Source organism: Phallusia mammillata, chromosome 7 (genome assembly GCF_965637545.1).
Source record: "Phallusia mammillata chromosome 7, kaPhaMamm4.hap1.1, whole genome shotgun sequence".
Classification (NCBI taxonomy): domain Eukaryota; kingdom Metazoa; phylum Chordata; class Ascidiacea; order Phlebobranchia; family Ascidiidae; genus Phallusia; species Phallusia mammillata.
This window is the reverse complement of record NC_137258.1, coordinates 4,413,466-4,430,932: the sequence shown is the minus strand read 5'-3', so window position 1 is coordinate 4,430,932 and position 17,467 is coordinate 4,413,466. Positions and strand designations below refer to the sequence as shown.

The 17,467-nt window shown below is 37.4% G+C and overlaps 1 protein-coding gene across 1 annotated transcript; it reads left to right on the top strand.

Annotated features, from left to right (window-relative positions):
• The first annotated feature begins 1,205 nt into the window (after positions 1-1,205).
• Positions 1,206-17,324, top strand: LOC145238291 (zinc transporter ZIP4-like). Its single transcript, XM_080101419.1, has 15 exons — positions 1,206-1,398; positions 6,798-6,929; positions 8,361-8,572; positions 8,643-8,778; positions 9,402-9,508; positions 10,585-10,753; positions 11,063-11,256; positions 11,783-11,960; positions 12,519-12,688; positions 13,257-13,409; positions 13,874-13,966; positions 14,083-14,131; positions 14,628-14,780; positions 15,120-15,307; positions 16,086-17,324. The coding sequence occupies exons 2-15, from the start codon at positions 6,857-6,859 to the stop codon at positions 16,224-16,226; spliced, it is 2,016 nt and encodes a 671-aa protein (XP_079957545.1). The 5' UTR covers positions 1,206-1,398; positions 6,798-6,856; the 3' UTR covers positions 16,227-17,324.
• Positions 17,325-17,467: the final 143 nt, after the last annotated feature.

The window sequence follows — 17,467 nt, the reverse complement described above, 5'->3', positions numbered from 1 at the left end:
TTGAACGATTGTTGGTGGTGAATGCATTAATGACGTCGCAATGAATTAGTTTCGCCACTTTGCACTTGGCGCACATGCGCGTTAGATGAAAATACCAAGAGTTTTTTCAGCAGGGAAAATCTTTTAAATAAACAATTTTTGTCAAGTTAGCCTTCAAATTGGCAGTGAAAAAAGATTTTAGCAATTCACCAGAAATGAATCTCACCGCACGTTATTTATAGAATGAGAAAAAAAGGGGGATTTAAATTTATATGTTTTTGTTTGATGGATTCGTTGAAATGAGGGTTTTGTGTGAGAGACGGTGTTTGCACTGACCATTTATAGTTGGAAATGACTGGCCCGTGGTCTGTACAAGTCAAATTGTGTCGTTATTATGTTATTATGTTGGCGACATTTAGAATAGATCTGGCTAAGCACATGTCTCTGTGTGTGAGGAAGGGACAAGGCATTGAACATATCTGCTTATGCGTATAATGTGGCTCTTTGTGGTAACACAATAAAAAATATGGCTCTTAGGCTTTGACCGGTTGGCCACCCCTGCTTTAGTGCATCGCTGCATTCTGCTGACTGTTCGAATTTCTAAGTTGCTTGTATCTCCCTAAAATGAGTGAATCGCCATTTCTTTTAGTAATTGCTTTGTCAAGATTGCACAGACCTGTCTGCGGTGTATATAGCGTGTGTCTTTTCTGCTGAAATTCAGTTCTTGTCGGTGTCGTGTCTTGCATATGTAACAATCGTACAATTTGTAAGATGAACCTAATTTCGAATTAATCCTTTGTAAATGCATCCAATAGTCCCCAGAGAGCAGTTGTGCTTTGTCGCAGGCATATTCCTAATTCAGACTTATTACAGCGATAACATAGGACTCACTATAGCGACCTACCCATTGATACTTGGAACTTCTCGATTGAACGGTGCTAATTAGCTCACAATCTAATCAAGTAAATAAACAGTACATAGGTCGCAACAGACGCTTAACGAAAAAGCGAGTTTCTCGATGTCCGGCCTTGATTTGAGCGCTGAACATCGGTGGCACAAACACTAAACAATGCGATTGGGCCTGGTAGCACGGTTTTAAACGCAACAAATGGTGTTACCGGCGCGTGCTGGTTTTTGCCAAAGGCGTTTTTTCTGCCCACGTTGATTGGTCATTCGGCGTGAAGCACTGTTGCTTCAATTTGCTGGTTTGGAAATAATGATGTAGGAGCTCAGTCTGTACTTGAGTTGGTGATAAATTGGGTACTGAGTAAGTTGAATTTGTCTACTTGCAATAATAAATCAATGATCGAATGAGTCAAGGCTGGCAGGTGACAGAACGGTGTTTCTATCGGGTTATTTGTTTTAGCTGCGCTGAAGATAACTCTGAATGCTAAGAGGTTTTTAGTGCTAGGGAGTGTGGTAAGATCAGATATACTTTTGTATTTCATAGGCGTGTTTAAATTTAATATCAGTTCGCACAATGATTAAGCTTGTTTAAAAAATTCAGTTAAACACCGAGGCTTGGCATGGTAGACTTTGTATAAACAGTATATAAAAACGATATGATTTGAAAGAATACGGCCTATGCAGAAATAGATACAATACTTTGTTCTTCCTGTACTGTTTTTGGTGGTTTTCCGCATATTATTTATCATTCATATAAATAATTTATCAATGCGATAGAAAATGTATGTCTATTTGCAAAGCATTCGAAGGAAATATCAAAATACTACACCGGAAATGTAATTGGGGCTAATTTCAGTTACTTGCCAAAAAATCATTTAAATTTAAGTTTGCCATGCCAATCAGCAAATCAGAAGTTAATTGCATTTGTTTGCTCTTATCACTGTCGATATTTGAATACAAGTTTGTATTGCAACAAGTTTAAAGATTTTGGATGCATTGCAAGGAATTTGGGAATTTTATTCAATGCGTAACCGCAATTAATGCTGGAATTAAACCAATTAACGCGTCGGAGAGGTTTAAAAAAAAACAAGGGTAAAATCGATGCGTTGTTTATGGGTCGCTGTTTTTCCTGAGATCTTGTTAGCATCTATTGCCAGTCTACTTGCTTCACTGCGTTTTTGCGAGGTGAAAACGCATTTTGCATTAATTTGCCAACCAATATAAACTTGCTGGATACGAATTCTTTCTTGTTTGGTGTAGCTATAATGCAATGCCTTTCTTGGTTCCCATTAACGTTGGTGGGTAACCACGCTGAGTATGGTTTCCATCACAGTTTCTGCTTGTCATTGTGGATAACACCTCATTGGTAAACTACCAACGTTTCGCCTAGGTTCGCAACTGGCTATGCTGCGTCAAGCGTCGAACTAGACACGAATAAAAAAGCTTGTAAAAAAAGAAATTTTGTTTAGTAGGTGCCGACAAAATTTGAAATTTAAATGTTTTTATGAAACTTGCGACCCCGCTGATAAACGACAAAAAGCAGACGTCAGGCAAAATGCATCGTTCGAAATGTTAGGGCAACAGTTTGTGTTCAATAACTGACATAAAATGTGGTCGAGCCTGGAGGTAATCGCCGAAGTCCGTAAAAATTTTTTTAACAAAACTCTGGTTATACATACGTTATTTTTCACACCAATTCAGAATATTGCGGAAGTTGTTCATCCACAAAAGGGTACTTTAAACTTTTTACATATGTAATTTAATGTCTTGCATATTAAACCACTAAATTTTTGAAACCTTTAAAGCGAGATTAAGCTAATTTGAAGCTATTTGTGTTCGGTTTTGAAGGCCATTGGTTTTTTTCGAACACACCGGGATAACATCACGTCACCAACACAGATACAGACCTCATGCTAGCAGCGTGATCAGCATATGGCACAAACACTGTGGGTGAAAAGTACCATAAATGCCAGTGGGTAAAACAAAAACATTAAGCATGTAGCCTCGCCGTAGCAACTGTCTTTGCTTTGTCGAATGCAGTATCAAAATACATACATATTTCCCAGTTTAGAGTTGTTCAAATAGTTAAATATACGTTTTGTTATTACGTTTACGAATATAAATTCTTCAAATACGTTTTCTACCTTTACCCAAAAATCAAAAAAGTACTGGGTCACTCGAACCATCTAACCTTAAATCTTTGTGTCAAATTTGTACATATTAATGCGCACTAAAATGCGTGAAATCGTGGATTTATGCTTATGCGGTCATGCAATAAGTAACGTAACATTCTAGTTGTATCACACGATAAACCATCAACGTTTAGTTATAATTAAAACTGTTAACCTATGTGATGATTGCGATAACAACGTTAGACATAAATATACTGACATATTATTGTTGTGTCCTTGATTTTGTCGCATTCAACTATTACAGAATTGCAAAAACATCTAAACGGAACAAAGACCCAAATCTAAACGGTGTTGGTCTTATATTATGTGAGGCTTGTGGTAGTTTACACCTTTAAGTTTGTTATTGGTGCAGCTCTTATCACGTGTCAAGTAACTTGTACAAAGCCGAAAGTTGTATGATTTGTATCTTAAAGTACGACCGTTTTTCCTACACGTAAAACCGCGACATATTCTTATTTTTATGATTTATTTGTCACGAAGTTCGAACTCAGAACGCTTCCAAGTACGAATCTCGATAAAGTTTTTATGTCTTTACGAGTTTAATGTCTCCAAGTACTTGCAAATTAGCCCAACAGCTCCCTACGTGCCGACTTTTCTTTGAAGTAAAAAGTATGTTTGAACTCAAACACGTAACAAAAGGCAGAACAATTTGTCACCAATATCTGATTTTTCACAAGTAAATATTTTTCCTTTTCAACCGATTTTGTATGAAATGCAGAGCACAGCGTCCTGTGTTAGCTTGTTTGCATAAGTTCGAGATTTGGTGATAGTTTTGAGAAATTTTAATAGTTTAACAATAAGACATCCGGGTTCTAAAATCGTTCCAAAGATTTGGAAAATGCCATTTAATCCTTCAGTCACAAAGGGTTTTAGAGACGCCTGATAACCTGCCAATTTTTCCGGGAAACTCACAAAGCAATGCTGAGTTCAGTTTTGTAAAAGTCTTAATACCCGTTCCGTTTACGGTAACGAACAATAAAATAAAATATGCTAGCCATAATGTGGTTTAGAAATGTAACTCCGACGGCTTAATGTATGTTATCACTGCCAATATTTCGGAAAGTCCCGAATCGCAGTTTTTAATACTGCCTGTAAATGTCGTTTACCAAGTATTTGGAAAATCATTGTCAATGAACAGACAATTTTGCCAGTAAGTAAAATGTGCAAACACCCACATAAATCGTAGCATAGATCCCTGCATGTGGGTTGAATACCACACATATAAGTTTAATTACAGGTCAAACTAGGCTATACGTCCATTATGCAACCTCAAATATATGTGTTATGGTTCGTTTTACGAGCCTGCATGGTGTCCGTAGAAACATTTATCCCGAAAAACTGACGTCACATTGGGTAACCAGTAACTTTTTGTCATAAATCGTATTTACTGATGTTGCCAATATAACTGCTGTTCGTGTTTAAAAGGTAACTGCGACAAAAAGCTAACCCGGATGTCAAACAAATCATAGTGTATTTACGACGTATTTTTATTTTATCCTTCGTTTTACTGCGCCTCCGTGAAAAGTTCATCAACTTCAAATTTTATGGCTCAACGTTGTAATAAAAGGCCGCTCGTTTTATATTTATTCGCAAACTCAGCAGTTTGTGACAAAGTCTGCAAACTGTTAGATGTAGTTACATAGTTTGAGATCAAAACCACTTCAATTGTTGAACATACATGATTATACAGATTTTAATCACCAATTGTGGTTGCGAGTTCATGAGCTATGACTGTTGCTGTTTTTGTTGTCGTACTTAATTATCTTTTTTTTACAGTCGTAAACACCAAAAAGATAGCCCTCTTACATTGCATTATCGAACAAAATCTCGCAAAGTTTGTTAACAGGCTGTTTATCTGTTCGGTTAAATCTTAAGTTAAACTTTTTGGGGCAGAATTTTGTTTTAAGTTGCGATAGATTTTAGGCCCTCTTGAGATAGGTGTAAGATTGTCGTTGTTGGCTGCTTCAGTATAGTATTTCGTGGCAGAAGTAACAGATCAATGCACATTGGGCAGCAGGCTAGTTAGGCTAGTGCTGGTATAATAGACTAGGCTAGTGGTGGTATACTGTGGTACGGTTGCAAACAGTTTATAAAAAAAAACAGTTATATAACTTAAATAGTTGTTTATGTACATAAAGACACTACAAACATTTTACTAATATAATTTAACTTTGTTGCCTATTAAATCCCTAAAAACCCAAAGCAAAATTAAGCTGATTTAAAGCTAGTGTTTGTATTCGAATTTAAAGACCTTTTTGAATCCATTTTTTCAAACCCACGGGATAATATTGCGTAAACCATGTATCCCGGGGAAGATAAACTAATTTGGCGTTTTTTGTTGCTAAATGTTTGTAGTTTTTTGACGGCCGGTCCGCGAAAAAAAATCAGTTTCAAAAACGGTCTGCAGTAAAAAAGGTTGCCGACCCCTGGCGTAGACGACCCAGACACAGACATTGTTCCAGCAGCGTGTTGACGTATACATGAGACAAAAATGCCAGTGGGTTAAGCAAAAATATTTGGTACATATCGTCTTCGTAGCTATCTGTCTGTGGTTTGTCGAATGAAATATCAACACACACAGCTATTCACACATTTTGCATTGTTTGAACGGTCAATATGCTGTAAGGTATTAATGAATTTAGGTTAATGAATATTTTTTACTTTTACAACAAATTTCTTGGGTTCTGGGTCACCTGGATAAAACATAAACATAGAGGTACATAAATCGTACACTCCATTGAAATTTAGTTTCTAAGAACGTTTAGTGGTTAGCACTTTACCGAAAACAATCGTTTAAAATGAAACAGATTAATGTTAGCGCATTCTTTACAAACCATGAGACTGTGATGCTTGGAGTGTTCTATGTAAAGCTTACACGAAGAATCCTTGTTTTTGATCATTGGGAGGCTAAGCATGCAGGGTGTTGGTGGACGAACAACAGTTCCTTATAAATCACGCTGCGTTTTACCAACCAACAATGCCTTCCTGTGCAAATTTTTGGGTCCGAACTACATCATGTGCAGTGTCAGTGTGTATGACCTGAGTTGAGTTTTCAGTATAACCCCATTAAGCTCAGTATAAGGTGGGTGAATGACATATGTTAGGTAGACTGGTAATGAACGCAACAAATGGTGTGACCGGCGCGTGCTAGTTTTTGCCAAAAGCGTTTTTTTTTGCCTACGCTAATTAATCAATAGGTGTGTGAAGCGACGTTGCAGCGATTTGTTGGTTTCGAAATAATGATGTTGAAGCTCACCTACATTGGCATTAGCCAGTTTGCTGCAAAACATGAAACGGATTGTAGTAACGATGCAGCTGCCGCGCTTTCAGTGTGTGATCACGATTTGTGCCTCCTTTTTGCGTAGACTGCAACGCTTTTGATGAAAGGGCATGAAATATTACTTTTCATTCCTCTATTTGTTATCAGAACGTTGATGCCTATTACAACATACAACAACCTTGGCCCATTTTGTATTTTACAGTTTACAATCGAGGAAAATCTGTTACTACTGCAATTTTACTGCTTAGAATGCGTTTGCTTTTGTCTTAACATTTGACATTGAACTGTCAATTTCATACACAATCCATTCCACCTGTTATTATTTCGACAGAAAATATAATATTTTTCAATAAAAAAATCTAGCAGTTGTAAACATACAAATCAAACGTATATAATATAGATATATACATATATTATGACACCATTTACTTTACGTACAGATCCTAAGATAAAGCTGATATACGGCTTAAATACGATCACAAAACCTTCTGCAAATACGATGCTGTTCGTTTCGAAGCCCACAACCTTGTTATGCATTCTATTGCTCGTTGGACACAGCCTAGCCCAGCCAAGTAAGTAATTTCTCTTTGCATTGCCTCATTTCTTGGTATGGCGCACGATTTCGGAGCATTCCCTTTCGATATTTCTCGAAAGCTCATTGACTATCACACAATTCTTCGCCTCGTCTTTTGGCTGGCATTTAATGACTTCACATGCTGTTTCATGACGTAGCGAGCATCCTCATTCGTTGTTTGACTTGAGTTGACCTGACTGTCGTTTGTGGTGGTGGTATTGCCCTGTGGTGCAACCACAATTCCATATCGTGGAATATTAATTTCCAGTTCCATAATATTTAATTTGGCCCCCAAACTTCCTTGTTGTTGGTTGCTTGCTTTGAAATATGAATCGACTTTGGGAGTTTTAATCCCATATGACCAAATCACGACCGTCAAATTGCACATCCGTTAAGCACGTTTTTAGTTTCTCAAATGGGTAAAGAGTCTAATGCTACAACGCACAATTGTGTGAAACTTGGGTCTAATACGCAAATAAAAGTTTAGGTTCAAAGCCATTTTTGATTTATAAGTATGTGTTTGTATCAAGTTTAAAGAGCTCTTCTGGCAAATGTGATTTTATTCCGACGTTTCGACGTCCTATACAGGTCGTCTTCATCAGGGTAAATAACACTGAATGCGACTGGTACATGCAGTGCACGATAAACAAGGAAAAAAAGAATGGAACGCAAGCACGTCACAACGCAACCAAAACACCGCGCGATAACAAATGATTGGCCCTCATATCTTTAAGCAGGTGCCTGTAGCACGCTGGAAGCATCACGTCTGTTTTAATGTTCATTGTGTTGCCCCGTTGGTGAATATTCCATGACTCAAGAAATAGTCTTTTCCTGTAGTCAGGCTCCCGGGCCACAACAGACGCCGCATTGAAATCAATACGGTGGCCTTGTGATACCGCGTGATTGGACAGGGCCGACTTCCTCGCGTCGCTGTTGGCAACATCCCGTTGATGTTCTTTTCGGCGGGTGTTGAGTGACCTTCCAGTCTCCCCGATATATATTAACGGACACTCGGCGCAGGGAATAGAATATACAACACCACGTTGTTCAAGGGTGTCGATTGGATTTTCGGGTGACTCAGTAGCTTGCGGAGAGTATTGGCAGGTTGAACGCCAACCGCTACGCCGAAGTCACGCAACATACGCCGTAGAATATCCGTCAATTTCGGTATGTACGGAAGTGTCACAAAACCCTCTGTTTTTGGATGGGTCACCTGTTTGGGACACGTTGCCCGTCCATCACGGAGAAACGTCGAAACGTCGGAAGAAAATCACATTTGCCAGAAGAGCTCTTTAAACTTGATACTATGCCTGGCAGCAATAGCTTATATATGTGTTTGTATCATTTGTAAAATAAAAAAAATGTTGCAACTTTAGCAAAAAAATATATCTACGTTAGTATTTTATCATTTTCACTTTGCACCTTTTAGCACTGGTCGACCAACATGATGACCACGACGATCATCACGAAGATGAAGATCACGACCATGATCATGATCACGATCACGATGAAGAAGATAGTTTCACGCATTTACTTGAAATTGTTGGATCTGAATCACAATATATCGACGATGAAGCTTTTGTGAATTTAACAAAGGGACTGTTGGTTAGGTTTGATACATGCACAGGAGTTTGTGCTGAGGTTTGTCCTGTTAAAGATTGCTATTTGAAATTTAAAGCAGAACCCTTATCATAATTTCTACTCATTTTAGTGCTTCTCATTGACAAGTATGAAAACTTTGCTGAACGTGGACCCTGTGTCATCCTTTAACTTCACCGAGGAGACATTTTCCGAACCAGCCCAGGTCATACTGGAAATCTTGTTGAGAGAAAATTGCTCATCTATAAGTAAGTTCAATTTTCAAGAGATGAGTCGATTTTGTTATCAAACTAGAACACATTAGAACTAGGATTTTATAAAAACACAATATTTCCGTCTGGACAACAAAATCTGCACACATGGTGTACTGGTCAAAAAAGCCAAATTTTAAGTCAAATGTACTTATATTACCTTCACTAAACGAAACAAATTCAATTTTTGTAAACACAGCAAAACCAGTAAACTTTTCAGACGGGCAACCAAAAAGTATACGCCCCCTATTCTTGTTGACTGACTTCGACCTCCTTCGACCCCAAAACATTTCATAATAGTTCTTCTTTTGTTCGCCATTGCTACTTGCACCACTATGTACGTCATTTGACCTTCGTGCTCGCAAACGCTTTAAGTTTGAAATTCCTGAACTTCACTGACATTTGCAACTTTGTTGGAGGGGGGGGGGGGGGACAGAGCGCAAATTTACCACTCCTAGCCCACGAAAAACAAGCCCAAATGCCTGACTGTAACTGCATCTAGAATATATGCAGTGAACAAAATGTGAAATTCTCAGCTTTTGACACACAACGGCAATTACTTCTCCGTAAAGTTGACTGTAGTTGCATTGTTTAAGTTTATGCTTGTTGTTTCTCGGCAGACTCGACCCACCTCGGTATCAGCTTCGGTGTTGACGCCGAGTCCAGCGTCACAGATTTGTTGCAAAGGCTTAAACCGATCTACGAAGCTGAACATGACGTCACTAAGGTGAATTTTGTATTTTTTGTTGCTCTGCGTTTGAATAGAAACGTAAACATTGCCATAAGGCGAAAGCTTGCTGATCAATTTAAGGGTACTGAAATGCCAATCACAGTCCCAAGTAAACCGAGAATGTTTTGCCTTTAACCTACAACATAATTAAACCAAATTTACCATTAACCAATAATTAGTAAAGATGAGAGATTAGTAAAGTTAATAACAGGCAGGTATTTAAAGTCAATAACAGGCAGGTATTTAAAGTCGTGATCGATCAAAGCTGAAATTTACAGCCCAACTTACGAGCACATCTTATGAATGTGGATTTTTGCAAGACAAGTGTTTTTTATGCAGCAGTTTTGTTTGTATGCTGTACCGCTTTACCCATATTTATCTGTACACTTGAAAATGAGCATCGTATGTATTTAAAAGTAGCACAAATTCATTATAAATCTGGTAAAACAATCATTACAGCGGCAGTTTAACTTTATTGTTACATGACAAATACCTACTTTTTCAAAGCATTTTTTGGCATGTTAAAATTTATTGTTTTTTTGTCATTTTGAAGCGCACAATACCATTACAAGTAACAAACCAAACTATCTGTTCCTGGACACAACACGGTTAAAAGGTTCGCGTGCGGTCAAAGCGTTTCGGCCTGCAATTCAATACCGGCTGGCGCACGGTTGCAGAGACAAAATAGCTGACACAGCACCAAGCCTTCAAAATAGTTCGTCTCTACAGGCCCGTAACAAAATTACAAACCACCCCAGAGTTATATTAACGTACTTGATATTATGAGTTGATGATTTGAAACTAATGTCAATCCGGCACTGTATACAAGTTTGCTCTTGTTTAAAAATGCACTATTTACGATTTGAAAAACATGATCTCAGATTTTTAGCACATACTTTAAACCAGTAATCCAAAAACATACTATTTCGTATGCGTAGATAGAATATGTGCCGTAGGTTGCCAACTCCTGACTTAAATCAGCTACCTTATATTCATAAAATGCAGGAACTGCAAAACGATCACCAGGTTTGGTCTCTTTGCGCACCATTGACTTAAGCCCTCATTTTTTGCAGTGCTTCAATGCTCATGTGTTATTCGAGGATGGTTTAAGTGGTGACAACCTGACTTACCAAGTTTTGGTCAACTTGTTCGAGGGCTATTGCTTGTACCCAACCGATCACGAACTAGAAGATTCAATTTTCGAACATTTTGGCGTTGAAGGCGATGACGTGTCCGAAGCAGGTTGGTTGAGACAATTTTAATGTTTAGAAAGCTTCGATATTCTTTCACGAGTAGATTTGCTACCCGTTTGAAATGTATATTTTAGTTTATGTACTGTGTAGTTAGATGGTGCCCAGTTTGGTGAAAATGATTTCAGTTATTTGGTAGAAACAATACTGATGCGCCAAACATCGTTTTTATGCCGTGACAAAAGTTGCTGTGTGAGATCATATAAGAATCATTCACATAAGAAAACAATTATTGTTCAAAAGTTATTTACAAGTTTCTGAAACATGCTGGTTGTAATTTCGAAGCGTTTTTTTGTTTTAGTTTTCGATGATTTTCTTAACGATCTTGGAATTGGAAGTGTTGCGGATGCTGCTGCTCCTGAAGAAGACGATCACGATGATCACGGTCACGCAAGGAAAAGAAGGTCATTGGACGGTCATGTGATCGTGAAACGTCAGACAGATGACGATCACGAACATGAAGATGAACACGGACACGAGGAAGATGAAAGCCAGGTAATATGAATCATATAATTTACATACAACTAGAGGACAGGTACCCGTGCATGAATTCTGGTTCCCGAAAAAATTTTGAACCCAAAAAACACATGTTTTTGGAATTGCTTTTGTGGAAGTTAAGCCTTACACACAATTGACATTTTGCCATCCTGGTTTTGATGTGTGTTGTTTTACAAACGAACAGACCAGTATACCAGTAGTGTCAAAGTTTTTTAGTGTCGTGATGTGTATTTACCAACCCCGTTTGCAAATCAACATGAAAATTACCTGATGAAATTCATATTTTACCAGTAGGTTGCTAATTTTACCATTTTAAACAAGGCTATGATTTGAAACGTACTACAGTGCAAACAATTACCTACAAAAAGTTTAAATCATGAATTTTTGGTAATGATATCCTAATTAGTCTAATTTTTTGGACGTTACCGTAGTCACATTAAATTTGATTTCAATTAAAATGCAAAACGAGACATCTTCTCTTTACACATTCATTTGTTTGTAAACTATTCTTATTTTTTCGCAGTGCTACAGTGGAACTCAATTGAAGGCAATCTACGGTTTGAGTGGCAACCTTACACGTGACTCTCTATTGAGTATGTGTACAGCATTCATCCAACAGATCATATCTGGATCCTGCAATGCCCGTGCACCGAATGCTACAACAGGACCTACCACTGATTCAAACTACACAGATAGCCACCGTAAGTACTTGAGATATGACCTGCCCTTTCAAAAAGTGCACTTGCAATTTGTTTAACCTGCATTATGACCAGTAATAAACAGACCGATTTTAAGGTGATTGAAATGATAATGTGTGGGTCAGAGAATTTCAGTATTTTTTCTCTCCTAAATTACAAAATGTAATCGTATTGTTTTTCTTTTTCCATTTTCCCTCTGGTATTTACTTGTGTCCACAACGCCGTAACACATTTTATGGCGTGTATTACTCCGAAAAACAGTGAATATGTTAGGTTACGAACAATAAAGTTGTAAGACATGACTATTTCATAATGACATACACCTTTCTGAAACGAAAGCTTTTTGCTGTGTTTTCTAAACTAAAAAAGAAGCCAAAATTGAGTCAATGTCTTGATACGAAAATCATTCATACCAAAAACACAAACAACATTTTTGGCATTTTCCTGGTCGTTCCAGCAAATGTTTCGACTTCCGTATTTTACCTGATAACATGTAATAGAAACACAAACGACAGCTCGTTCACGCTTTTGCATTCAATTTCCATGTATATTTATCTACAGGATATGGATATGGAACTTTGGCTGTTGCAGTGATTGGTCTACTTGCATTTGCGGGCATCCTGTTTTTCCCAGCACTCTCTACCCCATGGTTCAAACTGGGCATGCAGTTCTTCATTGCTCTTGGAGTTGGGACCTTGTCTGGCGACGCAATTCTTCACATTATTCCGGAGGTAAAGAAATGGTGTTTTACACACCAACCCTATTACGTTACAAATTACATCGTAAAGAACTTTCAATTTTCTTGTGTGATAAATCACCGCAAAGTTACTTAACTGACGATGGGCAATTTGCCGAAACGTTTTAGGATGAAGTGTTTTTCTTATTGCGTCTATTAAGATTTCTCCAGACCCAAAGTTTTAAATGAAACTTATATTTTGAAAATTTAACTAAAAAAACAAACGGCAATTAAAAGTTATGTAACTCTGGGGCAATTTGTAAAATCTTAATCAGGCCATTGTGTTGTCAAAAAGCCCCGCTAAAGAGTTTTAGGGGCAATCTAATTGTTCAAACTTGCAGTAGTGTCTCTTATCATATATGACTTCATACTGACATTAAGCTGCAGCATGTTTAGCCACTGTCCACCAAGCGTGTCGTTCCGGTTTTTATGCACCGTTGCAAATCTGTCTTTGACTTAGTAAATAGTTCCGTGAAATTGGGTGGCAGTTTTACTATCACCAAGCGAGTTAACTCCAGTGTTTGTCTTATAACAGATATTTTTTAAGCTTTTTTTCTTTAAAGATTGTAGGGTTGCACAACCATGGGGCTGGCGACGCCCACGACCATGAAAATGAGGATAGAAGTTATACATGGAAACTTCTGGTGGTTATTGCTGGCATTTGGGGCCTCTTCATTTTTGAGACCCTTATGAAACTTATTCTCGGCAAACGACATGTAAGTTAACATCCCGTTTTGTCAAGTCTATCTTTAAAACAAAAAAGCACATAAAGCAGATGCTATCGATAAAAAAAAACAATTGCGTAGGTTTTTTCTGCATAAACCTATTTTTGAATGTTTTATAAAAATTTACACTAGGATTTTGCATTGGTTTCAAATTTGGGCATCCATTTTGTTCACAGTACACATAAATTTACAACTATTCGAAATAAAAAATAAAACTTTACGCCTACTTTTCTACTGCTGAACAGAACCGTGTATATTGTTCCAATGTACATGTGTAACCACGATAATACTATAGTAAAAAAGGAATGTTTACCATCTTTCCACCAATTGTGCCATTACCTTTGTTGAGCTTTATATCATCCAAACGTTGCGCAGCTATTTCCGGATTAACTCAACTCAAACAGATCCTATACACACATTAAATTTCAGCAGGCATTTAGGATATATTTTTTCAGGCCAACCAACATAACCAAAGTACCGTCAACGCCCACATTCACGTGGCAAAATTCACCTCTTCAGAGGCACCTAACGGAGACATTCCTAGTGAGGTGGGTGATTTACTCCTTTAACAGTCGTATGCATTTATTTGTACTACTATATTCGCTTCGATGTGATAGCTCATGTAATTCATTCACCCATGTACTATTAGTTTTGTTGATTTTAGATTGAAGAAACCAAAGACGGAAAGAAGACAGATCCACCTGTGCTGTGGGGTAAGTTTTATTATATGTTGTCCTTAAACGAATTATGTTTGAGTTATGTTTGAGTACCAGAGTTGAAAGCCTGACCTGGTCCGATTCGGATCTGACTTTACACTTTGTGTCCGTATTTTTTAAATAACTTTAACTAGCTATAGTTAGGTAGTTGCTTGACCTGACTTAATGTCAAACATACCCTAAAACGCCTTATTGAAGACCAATTGCCTATTGTGTTTGTTGTCTTGGTCTTTCCTGAAGCTTCAATGTATATACCTGTCAATCAAACTTTCGGGACTTCTCTTGGGTTCGACCGGGTTTTGGGCTTGCACTTTCGGGCCAGGCTTCAATTTTAGGCCCATTTACAACTGTGCAACAAACAAGCAACACTAATTATTGTCATTTGACTTTTTACAAACATAAGCCAATAAATATCTTTTCCTTGTTTATGGATCTTTGGTTATGTTTTGTTGTGCGTTTTCAAGTGATATTAAACATCTGTTTGTTTTATCAGGGTTGAACACTGTTTGCATTATGATCCTGATTGGTGACACGTTATGTAACTTTGGTGATGGAATTGCGATTGGTGCTGCTTTCAGTGTTTCCTGGGTACAAGGTATTGGCGCATCAATTGCTATCTTCTGTCATGAACTGCCTCACGAATTCGGTAAGTAACAAGGCTTTTGTGGTTGTTTATGACAATATTTAATGGGATTAAAAACTTACTGCCCCGTATTCAGTAAGGATTGCATGTTACCTAGCTAGCACCCATATTTATGCATTTTACGTTCATCAAGATCAAACCAAAAGACGAAAATACTAGTTATTAGTCATTTTGTATGCAAGTATACGTATCGCTTCAACAACATTAGTATTTTATTTAAGTAGAATTTTTTTGAGATCTTAAATTAATTGCCGCGAAGTTTTTCAGTCTTTATTACTAAACCATCGATCTTTAAGTTGTAAGTATTGAATCGTTTGTTTATTTTTTTATTTTGTTTTTCAGGTGACTTTGCTATTTACATGCGCAATGGCTTGACAAAGTGGAAGGCTTTACTTCTCAATGTTTTGGCTGCTTGCTGTGGATTTATTGGTCTGTATATTGGTCTTGCTCTTTCTTCAAACTCTGAAGTTCGCCAATGGCTTTTAGCTGTGGTTGCGGGAATGTTTCTGTACATTGCTTTCGTGATTGTGGTACGTACTTGCATAGGCGCTGAGTTTTACAAAAATGCAAGGTGGCGGACATAAAAAATGACGTCACTTTATGTCACTAATGCGTGCAACCACAAGACTCAAATTCAAAGTAAAAAAAAGCTTTCCATATAATGCAATGTACGTCAAAATAAAAAAAGATATGTTTGAAAAACTGTTTAGTTCGCAATTTGCAACACGTTGCTGTAACGTTTTTGTTAGGCTCAGCAACGTTAATAAATGTTTCGTCAAGTTTAAACATAACACATTTGCACTGTACACAATAATGCACAACATTTACTGGCAGACAATATTGTGTTTGACGCCATAAACGAGGCACTATAACCAAAACAGGTTGCAGTTTTAAGCCACGTTATGGTTCGAACCATACCGCTACAAACTAACCAAAATATTCACGGTGGCCGCCACCGTGCTTTTAAAACCCAAGGTGGCGGCGCCACCCCGCCACCGCCTACTCGACGCCATGTTTTGTTGTAAATGGACATTGATAACTTTTACCCTTTTTTTAACTTTTACCCTTTTTTTTCAGTCTTTTGCAAATTTTACAAATATGGTTGCAAACTTTACAAATATGCTTTATACCTTCATGTGTCATCAAGACCGTTTGGTTATTCGTATTTGTCCAAAACGTAACATACACAACACATTTAAAGCGACTTAATTTTCCGTTTCTGTCAAGTCATGTTTCTGTTCATTTTTAATGTTCGTTGTACTTGACCAAGTTTTCATTAATTTGTAACGCAATCCTGTATTTGTTCAGCTTCATGAAATGATGGAAGAAGAAACCGATTACCCAGTGGCTCAGTTTATTCTCCAGAATGTCGGTATGCTGTTGGGTTGGACCATTCTTCTCATTCTCTCCCTCTACGAAGAGCAATTGATCAGCAGTATATCCGCCTAACAGTAGCACAACCTAAACTGTGGACAGAAGGACGCAGCAAATATGCGTATTGTGCTTTTGAGTCTTAAATAAAAGTTAAGACCCGCAAGAAATAAGTAGGTCTGGTCCAACAAGAATTAAATAGTTTCTTTCTTGCTTGAATGATCTCACGCCGTGATGACGTCATGACTGGGTCATAATTATTTGTTACGTTTTTTTTAAAGAAAGTAAATTGGTACGACAATTTTGTCTTCAAATGTTTAAAATTTGGTTAATACCTAAAATTGTTCCCTGGTATACATCCTTATTCGGGCCGTTAATGATATTGATTTGCTGTCGCTCGATCTTTTTATGCTTTTCACAAATATGCCAACGTACAATAATAACCCCACTGGCCTAAACATTTTTGAAAAAGTATTTGTCAAGTTTTTAAAAGTAGGTCAGATGCAGCACAGAAATTTTGTTATGTGTTGTATGTGACGACCGTTTGTATAGGGCTGCGAGGTATTTCATATGTGCCTATTTATCGACCTTTTTTACAATCTCATTTTTGTTTGTATAAATTTTGTTTCCGTTTTTCTCTTTGAATCCCGTTCTTTGCCGTTAACTCCCGTTTTGCACTGGTGGTTGGTGTTGACCAACAAAAACTTTTTTCACCTCCATTAGTTTCCAGCAGGTTAAAATTTGGTTGAATAGGATGAGAGAGAAGGTTGTAGATTATCCAATTTGAAAAAGCGTCTTTTTTTAAATAATCCTTCGAATTTTTTTATTATGTTTTGCTCAAACACCCATTTGTGCTTTCTTTATACGCGGCATTACGCCACCTATTTTTTAAACATCTCATTGTCCCCTTGCTACAGTATAAATTGATTTTATTGTTGTGATAACAATCATTTTTTCGTTGTGCCTGTACAGTCGGTTATGCATTTTCTACGCTTGTTTTATGTCTGCCAAAAATTTAATCTTTGAAAACAATTCTTCAATGTTTACATGTGTACATAGTGAAAATGCTTATTTGTAGGGATGTACCAAATATTCGATTTGCCGATCCGACTTTAATCAGCCGAAACGAATCCTTGTAAAATGGCCGATTCGGTCGAATACAACACTACAACAATTTGTTGCGATTCGGCCGAAACGGAATCTTTTAAGAACACAAAGTTAAAGCGTAAATATTTTCCGGATAATAAGGTGATACCCAACCTCTACCAAGATCGCGATAGCTTTTATGACTTTTAAAACAATATAGTTTTTCCAGAGCA